The sequence below is a fragment of the Ranitomeya variabilis genome, chromosome 4 (genome assembly GCF_051348905.1).
Source record: "Ranitomeya variabilis isolate aRanVar5 chromosome 4, aRanVar5.hap1, whole genome shotgun sequence".
NCBI lineage: Eukaryota > Metazoa > Chordata > Amphibia > Anura > Dendrobatidae > Ranitomeya > Ranitomeya variabilis.
In genome coordinates this window covers 728,110,462-728,123,971 of record NC_135235.1, presented here as the reverse complement: position 1 = coordinate 728,123,971, position 13,510 = coordinate 728,110,462, and the positions used below count along the sequence as shown (strand labels likewise).

Sequence of the window (13,510 nt, the reverse complement as noted above, 5' to 3'; positions counted from 1 at the left end):
GGTAAGTCTGTCTGCAGTCCCTAATTCAAGTTGTCCTCCACTGAACAAAGCTGAGTTTCAACCTTCTGGCTCTTATTAAGGTTTTTAAATTAAAAAATGGGTGTTTAGGGCCTACTCACGCTGTCTGCCCGTGCCTGGTGTTGTCCTCCACTGAACAAAGCTGTGCTTCAACCTTCTGGCTCTTATTAAGGTTTTAAAAAAAAAAAAAAATGGGTGTTTAGTGCCTACTCACGCTGTCTGCTCCTGCCTGGTGTTGTCCTCCACTGAACAAAGATGTGCTTCAACCTTCTGGCTCTTATTAAGGTTTTTTCAAAACAAAATGGGTGTTTAGGGCCTACTAACGCTGTCTGCCCCTGCCTGGTCTCTGCCCCTGCCTGGTCTTGTCCTCCACTGAATACAGCTGAGCTTCCACCTTCTGGCTCTTATTAAGGTTTTTTCAAAACAAAATGGGTGTTTAGGGCCTACTCACGCTGTCTGCCCCTGCCTGGTGTTGTCCTCCACTGAATAAAGACGTGCTTCAACCTTCTGGCTTTCGGCCTATAGTATCAGATATTAAACTGCATTTGGCCTTCAACTTTGGTTACGGCCTACTAACGGTGTCTGCCCCTCCCTGGTGTTGTCCTCAACTGAATAAAGACGTGCTTCAACCTTCTGGCTTTCGGCCTATAGTATCAGATATTAAACTGCATTTGGCCTTCAACTTTGGTTACGGCCTACTAACGGTGTCTGCCCCTCCCTGGTGTTGTCCTCAACTGAATAAAGACGTGCTTCAACCTTCTGGCTTTCGGCCTATAGTATCAGATATTAAACTGCATTTGGCCTTCAACTTTGGTTACGGCCTACTAACGGTGTCTGCCCCTCCCTGGTGTTGTCCTCAACTGAATAAAGACGTGCTTCAACCTTCTGGCTTTCGGCCTATAGTATCAGATATTAAACTGCATTTGGCCTTCAACTTTGGTTACGGCCTACTCACGCTGTCTGCCCCTCCCTGGTGTTGTCCTCAACTGAATAAAGACGTGCTTCAACCTTCTGGCTTTCGGCCTATAGTATCAGATATTAAACTGCATTTGGCCTTCAACTTTGGTTACGGCCTACTAACGGTGTCTGCCCCTCCCTGGTGTTGTCCTCAACTGAATAAAGACGTGCTTCAACCTTCTGGCTTTCGGCCTATAGTATCAGATATTAAACTGCATTTGGCCTTCAACTTTGGTTACGGCCTACTCACGCTGTCTGCCCCTGCCTGGTGTTGTCCTCCACTGAACAAAGATGTGCTTCAACCTTCTGGCTCTTATTAAGGTTTTTTTTAAAAAAAATTGGGTGTTTAGGGCCTACTCACGCTGTCTGCCCCTGCCTGGTGTTATCCTCAACTGAATAAAGACATGCTTCAACCTTCTGGCTTTCGGCCTATAGTATCAGATATTAAACTGCATTTGGCCTATCAGTGTGTTTGGGCCCTTAAAACAGTGTCTGCTGCTCCTGGGTTTGCTACTCCACTCAACAAAGCAATGCCGCCTGTTTAGTCCTGTTACCAATTTTGAAATGCATTTAGCCTACTAGTCTTTGGCCCTATATCTGTTTCCTCCTCATCCTGCCCACTGCCCATCCACTGCTAGATGAGTCTGCTGGTACATTGACCTAGACCACTATATTCCCCTTGCACTCTACACAGCCAGAATCTGACCCTGCTGAAAGTAAGGTTCCCCTTCCCGCATGTTATGCCACCTTACACAGGGACAAAGAGGAAGGTGCAGGTGAAAGTGCAGGTTCCTTCATCAGGTGGGGGGGGGGGGGCTTACTCGTTGGCGACGTCACTGGCACAAGGCCCCTCAGAGTACGCAAAAGTGTCGCTGCTGGTGGGAGGCGCCCCCGCCATGCAAACACACATCGCTGTACTTTGAGGGGCCCTGTGCCAGTGCCAATGCGAACGAGTGGCCCCCCCCTGCTTGTTCAGGATCACAGCACTTGCAACGTTGAAATACTTACCTCTCCCTGCTCCACCGCCGTGACGTAGTCCACATTTCCTGGGCCCACTAAAACCTTGAACCAGCCCTATCCCCCACAACTTTTGCCAAATGACCCCCAATTTCCAATGCCCAACTATTATTATAAAGTTAATTAAGATTGACAAGCTTCAGAAAACAAGAATGGATGTTTTTGGCATTAAAATGGGCACTGTAGGTGTTTTCCTGGCCTCCACTCACTGCCGACTATGCTTCCCCATTGACTTGCATTGGGTTTCGTGTTTCGGTCGATCCCCGACTTTTAGCGATAATCGGCCGACTGCACTCGACTCGACTCTGGACAAAGTCGGGTTTCACAAAACCCGACTCGATCTTAAAAAAATGAAAGTCGCTCAACCCTATATATTATAGTTCTTTTTGTTGGTTTTTATGCATTAAAATTCATCCACTTCAGACATTTAGATTTGGCTATAGGTACTGCTTTGAGTATTATACCTTGGGTGATTAAATCCGGTGTGTACCAATTTAGGATTACTTTAGGTAATTTTTTGATGTATAGATTTTTGGTACATTGTTAATTTGAAACCGGCACAATGTGTATATTTGAGTTGTCCGGTTTTGCTAATTTTAGCAATTTAGCAGTCCTATATACTAGATATTATATATTGGAGAAGGGCCAAAGACACTACTAAGTATTTTTTTGTTTTTTAGTAGCTTTATTAAGATCGCCTCTCGGCTAGCTGGTTGGCTGTAGCGCAGATGCGGTCCAAATGACGCATGCGCTGTCTTATGTATTAGTGTAGGGCATTGTTTCTTTACGGCGCTCTAACCTGAGGTATGATGGCGCACGTTTGGTGGGCGGCGCTTGTTCCCACACCAACATTGATGACTCTATGTCATCTATGTGGACTGGAGCGCATTTGCGTTCCACTACAAGGTGCGGCGTTGGGCGCAGACTTCGGTGGGAGGAGACTGTTTCCACGTGGAATGTTAACCGGTATGAGGCTATTTATTGGGAGTGGATGTGAGTGGTGTGTTATCATCCTTGCACCACTTGAACGGTTGTACCCCCTGATGAACCCCCCGGTTTTCCCACGGGGGGGGACGCGTTGGGTACGATAGGGAAGCTTTTCCCAGGTGGAGATGGGTGTCAGTGGCTAGACTGATACTTGCAGTGCGGTTTAAGGACTTCCGTGTACCAGATGAGCGAGATGGTAAAACCTGGCCGAAGACACTATCTTATGGAGAGACTCACTGGTGGCTGAATGGATCCGAAATGTTACTGAAGGACTGCGACTAAGCAGATGAGTAAAAACGCTTATTGCAGCATAATAAATATTGTAGCTGTATGGATTATGGTCGCCAGAGGACTTGGCTACTGGAATTATTATGCATAGTGCTTGATATTAAGTAATGTCTGCTCTAGCTGCTGTGATACGAACATCTTGATGACAACTGCGCTCCATGTGGCTGAAGACTTGTTTGAACCGCATAAGTTGTGGCTACTTTATTGACTATTAGTTATTCATCTCCCTGGGATAAGAATTCTACATCATACTCTGGGGTTTTCACTCTATATAATGACTCTATTGTGAACGAATATTAGCCAGCCAATGAAGATTGGCTTTGTGTATCTGAATTTGGTTGATTCCACCACTGTGTGAGATTAATATACCAACATTACGGGCATTTGAGTGATTCCCCATAACTGAGATTTGTGCATAAATGGGACTTTGACTTTTCTCCCTCTCTATCTATTTTTTGTCCCAAAGAAGAGGATATTTTTGCTCAAGTTCCCTATTAAGGATAAAAAGGCTGTGGTGAAAAAGACTATTTTTTCGTTTTTCTGCTTGGTTCTTTTTTCATTATTTTTTTTCATCTTTATTTTTCATGTACTTTTTTGCTAATTTTTTATGATACGTTATTTTTTTTGGGTGAGAAATCAATAGGCCATTAAGCCAACTGTGTTTGGAGGGGCTCTATTTGATGGATCTGCTATGTGCAACTGAGAGAATTATATTTTCCTTGTCTGTGCCTTATGAAATATCCTATATCTATGTATGAACATCCTATTAAGGGCTTTTAGCCTTTTGGTCATATTTTTCTGTTTTTTTGTTTTTTTGATTTTTTTCTAATTTTTTCATATTGCTTATTCCATTTTGTTTATTTTTTATAGTATGTTTATTATGAAAAACTGGGATTTGCCATTATTGATGTGTATGGACAAAACAATGAAAACCTATATACTATATACTGTGTAATAGGATAATAATAGTTTCCTCTTGCGTATTCTATAAGAACCATTTATTGTGTATCAGTACCCTATTTAGAATCCTCAGCCTCTTGGCTATAGTACTATTTTGTGTTTTTCTGTTTGGTTTATTTTTTCTAATTTTTTCTTATTCTTTATATGGACTATTTTGCTAATTTTTTATGATAATTTTGTTTTTTTTTGGGTCAACCTGTATCTGGGACACTACCTTGTAGGGACTGTAGGGTATCTGTAGGGTGAATAGGGACAGTCCTCGTGGAGCGGGGGCACCAACCGCATTAACTTAGGGTGCCTACCCCCGCAAGTAGGTAGTGGATAAGAGTAGGGAATTTGGTAGGGGTTAGTTGCTCCCCCTGCTGGTTATCTGTCTTTATTGATGTCTTCAATTTTAGAACTTTGTCATCTTAACTTTATATATTAAAAAAGTTATATTTTAGGAATCCTTGGTTTTGTGGTTTTGTTTTGTAGTCTAGGATTCCGTTTATATTTGTTTTTGGTTTTCTCCAGAGAAATATCCCCAAAGATATAGAAGCCCCCCACAAATATTAACGGTGAAACGAGAGGAAGGCACATACATAGGGATGAAATGAGATTTAGCAAAAGAAGCCCGCTAAAGCTAGAAAGCAGAAAAATACAACAGGGATCTAGGCGGTCAGCAGAAAACCCTAATTAAAAATCCATCCTGAGATTACAAGAACCCATGCGTCAGCTCATGGTGCATGGGGAGAACCTCAGCCCACTAGAGCAACCAGCAAGCATAGGATTCACATTTTAGCAAGCTGGACTAGAAAAGCATAATAAGGCAAAAGCACAAAAACTGAGAAAACAAAACTTAGCTTGTCCTGAAGGGTCTGGGAGCAAGTAGTCAGAGGGAAACTGAATAGCACTAATTACATTGACAGCCGGCAACAAATGTCAGAGAAACAGAGCTATATAGGAACCTCCCTGCAACTAATGAAACAGGTGGAGGCCGGAGACCAGCAGACAACACACAAGGCCACCAGAGGGAGCCCAAAACAAAAGTCACACAGTACCATCCGTGACCACAAAAGGGAGCCCAGAAACAGAATTCACAACACACACCCTACTAAAACTCAAAGCACATGACCGGAATCTGCCAGAAACAGCATTGTTCTCCTCTGGTTCAGTCCTCTGTGCTCAGCTTGCGGCTTGTGTATTTGTTTCCTGTTGTGACCGTGGCCCGTTTACTGCCTACTCTTGTGTCTTCTGATTCTGTATTCTGTTCTTCCGATTCTGACCCAGCTACCTGAATATTCTTCTTGCCATCTAATACCACAGAATAGCAGGTAACACCATGGTCCAAGCCTAGGGGTCCCAGTGTAAGTCCAGATCCATGTAATAGTGTTAAAGGCGATGATCAAGGCAATCCTTGGGATATCGAAAGCAGAGAAGATAGTGCCAAGCATGTTCATGGTGGAGATCTTTTGAGCTGCCAGTTGACCACGAACAGTAATCCCAATACATTGTGTCTGCAAATTATTCCAGCTACACTCACTGGCCACTTTATTAGGTACACCATGCTAGTAACGGGTTGGACCCCCTTTTGCCTTCAGAACTGCCTCAATTCTTCGTGGCATAGATTCAACAAGGTGCTGGAAGCATTCCTCAGAGATTTTGGTCCATATTGACATGATGGCATCACACAGTTGCCGCAGATTTGTCGACTGCACATCCCTGCTGCGAATCTCCCGTTCCACCACATCCCAAAGATGCTCCACTGGATTGAGATCTGGTGACTGAGGAGACCATTTGAGTACAGTGAACTCATTGTCATGTTCAAGAAACCAATCTGAGATGATTTTAGCTTTATGACATGGCGCATTATCCTGCTGAAAGTAGCCATCAGATGTTGGGTACATTGTGGTCATAAAGGGATGGACATGGTCAGCAACAATACTCAGGTAGGCTGTGGCGTTACAACGATGCTCAATTGGTACCAAGGGGCCCAAAGAGTGCCAAGAAAATATTCCCCACATCATGACACCACCACCACCAGCCTGAACCGTTGATACAAGGCAGGATGGATCCATGCTTTCATGTTGTTTACGCCAAATTCTGACCCTACCATCCGAATGTCGCAGCAGAAATCGAGACTCATCAGACCAAGCAACGTTTTTCCAATCTTCTACTGTCCAATTTCGATGAGCTTGTGCAAATTGTAGCCTCAGTTTCCTGTTCTTAGCTGAAAGGAGTGGTACCTGGTGTGGTCTTCTGCTGCTGTAGCCCATCTGCCTCAAAGTTCGACGCACTGTGCGTTCAGAGATGCTCTTAGGCCTACCTTGGTTGTAACGGGTGGCGATTTGAGTCACTGTTGCCTTTCTATCAGCTCGAACCAGTCTGCCCATTCTCCTCTGACCTCTGGCATCAACAAGGCATTTCCGCCCACAGAACTGCCGCTCACTGGATTTTTTTTCTTTTTCGGACCATTCTCTGTAAACCCTAGAGATGGTTGTGCGTGAAAATCCCAGTAGATCAGCAGTTTCTGAAATACTCAGACCAGCCCTTCTGGCACCAACAACCATGCCACGTTCAAAGGCACTCAAATCACCTTTCTTCCCCATACTGATGCTCGGTTTGAACTGCAGGAGATTGTCTTGACCATGTCTACATGCCTAAATGCACTGAGTTGCCGCCATGTGATTGGCTGATTAGAAATTAAGTGTTAACAAGAAGTTGGACAGGTGTACCTAATAAAGTGGCCAGTGAGTGTAGATCTGCATTCAAACAGCTAAATGGCGCTCCTTCCCTTCTGAACACTGCCATGTACCCAGAAAGCAGTGTATGTAGGGTATTGTGAGAATTTGAAAATATAATTTGTAAGATCCATTTGTTTTCTATTATCGTTTGTGAATAATTCCAAAGTTATCCCCACATAAAGATCTGCATGCCATAGAAGCGATCAGCCTGCACAAAATGATTGTCCCATAGTAGAGACCTGAGTAGTCTCCAAAGTTTGCAATTTGCAACCATCTTTTCAGTTAGCCATTAAAAGGTATCAACCACTGAGGACACTTAATTCTAAATATTTTTCTGTCCCATAGTAGGATACAGTGTAAAACTAAGAATGAATTAAAAAAATACCAGGGGGTAGATGGATCCTCCAGGTTGTAAGTTCTATAGAAAAGAGCTTTTAATGACCAAAGCTATGTGAATAGTTTAGGGTGAAGGAGAATGTTGTGGGCCAGAGGTAGAAAGGTGATCATGGTAATACGGCCGGACTACACCACCGATAAAGCAGCCAGAGCCGGTGACTGAGAAGAATCTGTGACTTCTCTGCATTTAGTGGTTACTCCTCACCTGGGTAGCCATATGTAGGAATCTCCTCTTTACACCACTTATCTCTCACATATGTCTCTGTAGCATTAATATGGGTCAGATCTTCACCCTGAAACAAATATTATAAAAAGTCACCGACAGATGGAGAAGTCACATCTATGACCAGCTCTAATCCTGCCATCTCCACTGTTCTCACTACACAAGTATAAACCATATAATACTGGTGGATAAAACAAGACTGAGCACAGGACCTTCACCAGCGTCTACATATCACAGGGGAGATCTCCTGACACCTTCTCTCCATCTACCTGAGGAGCATTGGGATCTTCTTGCTTGCAGTCCTGTGGAAGAAGAGGACGGGGACATCTCTCTGGTGTTGTCCTCTTACTGGATACATCTGGAGGAAACACATACAGGGAGTGAACCCATTCTTTACATACAGATAATTTTAGGCCGTGTATATTTAGTCCTGTCTATTACCTGGAGATGTGAGGGCCTGGGGAACCTCCATTATAGTGTTCTTGTACAGATCTCTGTGTCCTTCTAAATACTCCCACTCCTCCATGGAGAAATAGACAGCGACATCCTGACACCTTATAGGAACCTGACACATACAATAATACCGTCATCCCCTGCTCCCTTCATAGCGTTACTGTATAATGTCCCAGCATTCCCAGCAGTGTCACCTCTCCAGTCAGCAGCTCAATCATCTTGTAGATGAGTTCTAGGATCTTCTGGTCATTGATGTCCTCGTGTATCAGGTGGTGAGGTGGAGGCCCCGTGATTGGGCTCAGGGGTCTTCCGCATTCCTCAGACACAGGGTCCTGACAGCGATCACTAGAGGTCTTCTTCACCACTGTGTAATCCTGGTAATGGAGAGACACATTAATAAATCTCACTACAGACCTTTCCAGAGTCCTCACCTCTCCAGTTCTGTCCATCTGTTATTCCCATAGATAAGAATGATGTAATTTGATGTCATCAGAATCTCTCACCTCTCCAGTAAGCCGGAAGAGGATCTCTACGGTGAGGTGTAATATTTCCTCTGCCATCTTTTCTTTGTCCATATCCATCTTTGATGGGTAAATCTGGAAAACTTTCTTTAGTAGAAGATCTTCACTGAGAGGATCCGATATTGTAGAGACCTGGATAAGAAGATGAGCCGATGTAACATCATAAAAATCCTGTGTAATAATACAATTACTGGAGATAATAAGGGAAATATATGAGATTTATTATTTTTTTACAGTATTTAGTTTCCTTCTTTACATCTACTAATAAAACCTATATATTTAGGCCACAGACAACAAGCAGTTTCTTCGGCAGCTGAATACGTTTTTCATAGACTCATCTTCCATAACGCTAATTCTCGTCTCATTTACCGACACTGGAATCGTTATTAACAATACTGCAGGAGATATTCATTACACGCGACATGAGAAGTAACTACTTCATGATGAGGACAACATCTTCATCTTCTACTATGGCTCTAGAAACATATTTGGCCAGAGTCGGTCACTGACTATCACCACCGGCCGTCTATATGAATGTTTCTCAAATTCCCCGCACTGTAATCTTCTATCATGTTAGATCTCAGGTCTGATTCACACACAGAAGTTTGTTTATAGCCTATGAAGGGGTAATACCCATGGAGCTTCCCAGGCTATTAATATCAGCTCACAACTGTATAATTAGCCTTTAGTGGCTATTAAAATGGGGGACTCCCCCCAAAAAAGTGACGTAGACTTCCCCTATATTTAATAACCAGCAAAGGCTATGTAGACAGCTGCGGGTTGATTTTAATAGCCTAGGAAGGGCCCATGAATACTGCCCCCCTTCAGGCTACAAACATCAGCTCTCAGCCACCCCGGAAAAGGCACATCTCTAAGATGCACCAATTCTGGCACTCTCTCTTCCCACTTGCCCTTTAGCGGTGGCAAGTGGGGTAACAGTTGGGGGAGTTGGTGTCACCTTTGTATTGTCCGGTGACATCAAGCCCTGAGGTTATTAATGGGGAGGGGTCAATAAGACGCCCCCATTTCTAACCCCATAGTCACATTGTAAGAAAACACAGACACCCTGAAAAAAGTACTCTAATTCAAAGAATGACACAGATTCATTTAAGGGTATGTGGTGCAGCGGATTTGGCCCTGCGGATCTGCAGCAGTTTTCCATGCGGTGTACAGTACCATGTAAACCTATGGAAAACAAAAACCGCTGTGCACATGCTGCGGAAAATTCCGCCCAGAAACGCAGCGGTTTATTTTCCACAGCATGCCAATTCTTTGTGCGGAAATGCAGCGTTTCTGCACCCATTGCCTATACAATCAGTAAGGCAAATTCACACATCAAAAAGCGCTAGACAATCCGCAACGAATCCGCATCAATTAAATCTGCAACCATTTTGGCCTGCGTTTTCTGCCAAGAGATGCAGATTCTGTGTGGAAAATTCCGCAACGTGTGCACATACCCTAAAAATCTCAATTAAACCACACTTACGACCTCGCCTAATTCCACCAAAGCCCTTGATCTCCTGTACTAAAACTAAAATAAAAAAACATTAATACACCATACCTGTCTGTCATTCTGTCCCACATCGTAATCCATGTTGGGGGGAGAAATAGTTTTCAACCTGGACGGTGCCAAGATGTGACCGTCCAGGCTGAGAACCACTGGTGAATGAGCTGCTGAGAACGCAGCATCTGTGACTAGCGGTGACATCACTGAGGCTGCAATCTCAGCCGGGCTGAACTGCGGTGACCTCCGTGAGATCCCCGCTAGCACCATGAGAATGTCACACTGTGCAGAGGCGAATTGAAATTCACTGCAGTGAAATTCTCCCGGAGAACTCGCCTCTGCACCGTGTGACTTCCTCGCAGTGCTATCAGGGATCTCACAGAGCTCACAAAATTTTTTTCAAAAAAATTATCATTTATTAATTAAATACATGTACAGTAAGCTGCACACACTGTACTAATTGTATTTGTCACTGATATCTATATATCTGCCTAATCTATTTGAATTTACTGTATGTAATCCATGCCTTCTATCCTGTCGACTCCTGCATTGATTTTACACTACCACGGCTGCTGAATTACCAGCTTTTCTTCTATCTATCTATGTAATATACACTGCTCAAAAAATAAAGGGAACACTTAAACAAGATAATATAACTCCAAGTAAATCAAACTTCTGTGAAATCAAACTGTCCACGTAATAAGCAACACTGATTGACAATCAATGTATATGCAAAGAGAAAAAAATTGCGGCAGCACTCACCAGATGGCGTGGTTCATTCCTTTATTGAAGATACGAATTCCATTAGAGTAAATGCACGGCTCGGGGGAGTGCGGACATGGTGGAAATGAGCAGGGAAGGACAACAGCTGTTTCGCGCTATACCAGCGCTTCTACAGGTCAGACCTGTAGAAGCGCTGGTATAGCGCGAAACAGCTGTTGTCCTTCCCTGCTCACTTCCACCATGTCCGCACTCCCCCGAGCCGTGCATTTACTCTAATGGAATTCGTATCTTCAATAAAGGAATGAACCACGCCATCTGGTGAGTGCTGCCGCAATTTTTTTCTCTTTGCATATACATTGGAATTTATCTTTTTTTCCTATGCGAGCACCTCCAGTTACTGAGTTTCAGGCACCCACAATTGACTGCATACCAGCAGTGCTCGTTGCAGAGGCTGTGCAGCGCCACGTCTTTTTCTTATTGCACTGATTGACAATCAATTACACATGCTATTGTGCAAATGGAATAGACAACAGTTGGAAATTATTGGCAATTATCAAGACACCCTCAATAAAGGAGTGGTTCTGTAGGTGGGGACCACAGACCACATCTCAGTACCAATGCTTTCTGGCTGTTTTGGTGACTTTTGAATGATGGTTGTGCTTTCACACGCATGGTAGCACGAGACGGACTCTATAACCCACACAAGTGGCTCCGGTAGTGCAGCTCATCAAGTATGGCACATGTATGCGAGCTGTAGCAAGAAGGCTTGCTGTGTCTGTCAGCATAGTGTCCAGAGGCTGGAGCCGCTATCAGGAGACAGGCCAGTACACCAGGAGACGTGGAGGGGGCCGTAGGAGGGCAACAACCCAGCAGCAGGACCACTAACTCCGCCTTTGTGCAAGGAGGAACAGGAGGAGCACTGCCAGAGCCCTGCAAAATGACCTCCAGCAGGCCATAAATGTGCATGTGTCTGCACAAACGGTTAGAAACCCACTACATGAGGATGGTCTGAGTGCCCGACGTCCACAGATGGGGGTTGTGCTCACAGCCCAACACTGTGCAGGATGCTTGGTATTTGCCACAGAACACCAGGATTGGCAAATTCGCCTCTGGCGCCCTGTGCTCTTCACAGATGAAAGGAGGTTCACACTGACCACATTTGACAGACGTGACAGAGTCTAGAGATGCCGTGAAGAGTGATCTGCTGCCTGCAACATCCTTCAGCATGACCGGTTTGGCAGTGGGTCAGTAATGGTGTGGGGTGGCATTTCTTTGGAGGGCCGCACAGCCCTCCATGTGCTTGCCAGAGGTAGCCTGACTGCCATTAGGTACCGAGAGGAGATCCTCAAACCCCTTGTGAGACCATATGATGGTGCTGCTGGCCATGGGTTCCTCCTAATGCAAAACAATGCCAGACCTCATGTGGCTGGAGTGTGCCAGCAGGGGCTGGCTGGCAAATTTTGGTCTGGGGGCATGCACACATAGTGGCCAAATCCTTAAAGGGGTTGTCAGATCTTAAGCTACATGTCTACAGTCACTATGTGTGAATTCTCATATCGTGTGCTGTGAAGATTCTCTGGTTGCCGGCAACAGGTGGTCTTGTAACCGCAAGCATGCGATATATATAATCCCAGCCACATTTCGACTAGACTGTTTTTGCCTTGTTCAATACAGTTGCATTAGGCCATGCCAGTCTAGTCGGCATGTGACCGCATATATGCAAATCACAAACTTGCAGCCACACACCCGCCAAATAACCACAGCACTGCGAGCAATGTGAGAAGCACAAGAATGCAGTCACATACAATGACACAGAGTGAATGCACCAATGACACACACACGCACAGCTCCACTGTATAATGACACACACATACGCACAGCGCCACTGTATGACACACAGCCCCGCTGTATAATGACACATACAGTCATGGCCAAAAGTATTGACACCCCTGCAATTCTGTCAGATAATACTCATTTTCTTCCTGAAAATGATTGCAAACAAATTATTTGGTATTATTATCTTCATTTAATTTGTCTTAAATGAAAAAACACAAAAAGAATTGTCCTAAAGCCAAATTGGATATAATTCCACACCAAACATAAAAAGGGGGTGGACAAAAGTATAGGCACTGTTCGAAAAATCATGTGATGCTTCTCTAATTTGTGTAATTAACAGCACCTGTAACTTACCTGTGGCACCTAACAGGTGTTGGCAATAACTAAACCACACTTGCAGCCAGTTGACATGGATTAAAGTTGACTCAACCTCTGTCCTGTGTCCTTGTGTGTACCACATTGAGCATGGAGAAAAGAAAGAAGACCAAAGAACTGTCTGAGGACTTGAGAAACCAAATTGTGAGGAAGCATGAGCAATCTCAAGGATACAAGTCCATCTCCAAAGACCTGAATGTTCCTGTGTCTACTGTGCGCAGTGTCATAAAGAAGTTTAAAGCCCATGGCACTGTGGCTAACCTCCCTAGATGTGGACGGAAAATAAAAATTGACAAGAGATTTCAACGCAAGATTGTGCGGATGTTGGATAAAGAACCTCGACAAACATCCAAACAAGTTCAAGCTGCCCTGCAGTCCGAGGGTACACCAGTGTCAACCCATACTATCCGTCGGCGTCTGAATGAAAAGGGACTGTATGGTAGGAGATCCAGGAATACCCCACTTCTTAACCCGAGACATAAAAAGCCAGGCTGGAGTTTGCCTTACCTAAGAAAGCCTAAAATGTTTT

General features: G+C 44.3%; 1 protein-coding gene across 3 annotated transcripts in view; it reads right to left on the bottom strand.

Annotated features, from left to right (window-relative positions):
* The window catches only part of LOC143767951 (uncharacterized), a 64,944-nt gene that overhangs the window by 29,397 nt on the left and 22,037 nt on the right, over positions 1-13,510 (bottom strand). For 2 of the 3 annotated variants that reach the window (XM_077256510.1, XM_077256512.1), the window contains exons 2-6: positions 8,526-8,677; positions 8,217-8,396; positions 8,011-8,134; positions 7,839-7,927; positions 7,552-7,639 (exon numbers count right to left, since the gene is read on the bottom strand). In XM_077256510.1, the coding sequence (XP_077112625.1) occupies positions 7,552-7,639; positions 7,839-7,927; positions 8,011-8,134; positions 8,217-8,396; positions 8,526-8,677 (633 nt within the window). The remainder of the gene's footprint in view (positions 1-7,551; positions 7,640-7,838; positions 7,928-8,010; positions 8,135-8,216; positions 8,397-8,525; positions 8,678-13,510) is intronic. The other variant, XM_077256511.1, reaches the window with a different exon arrangement.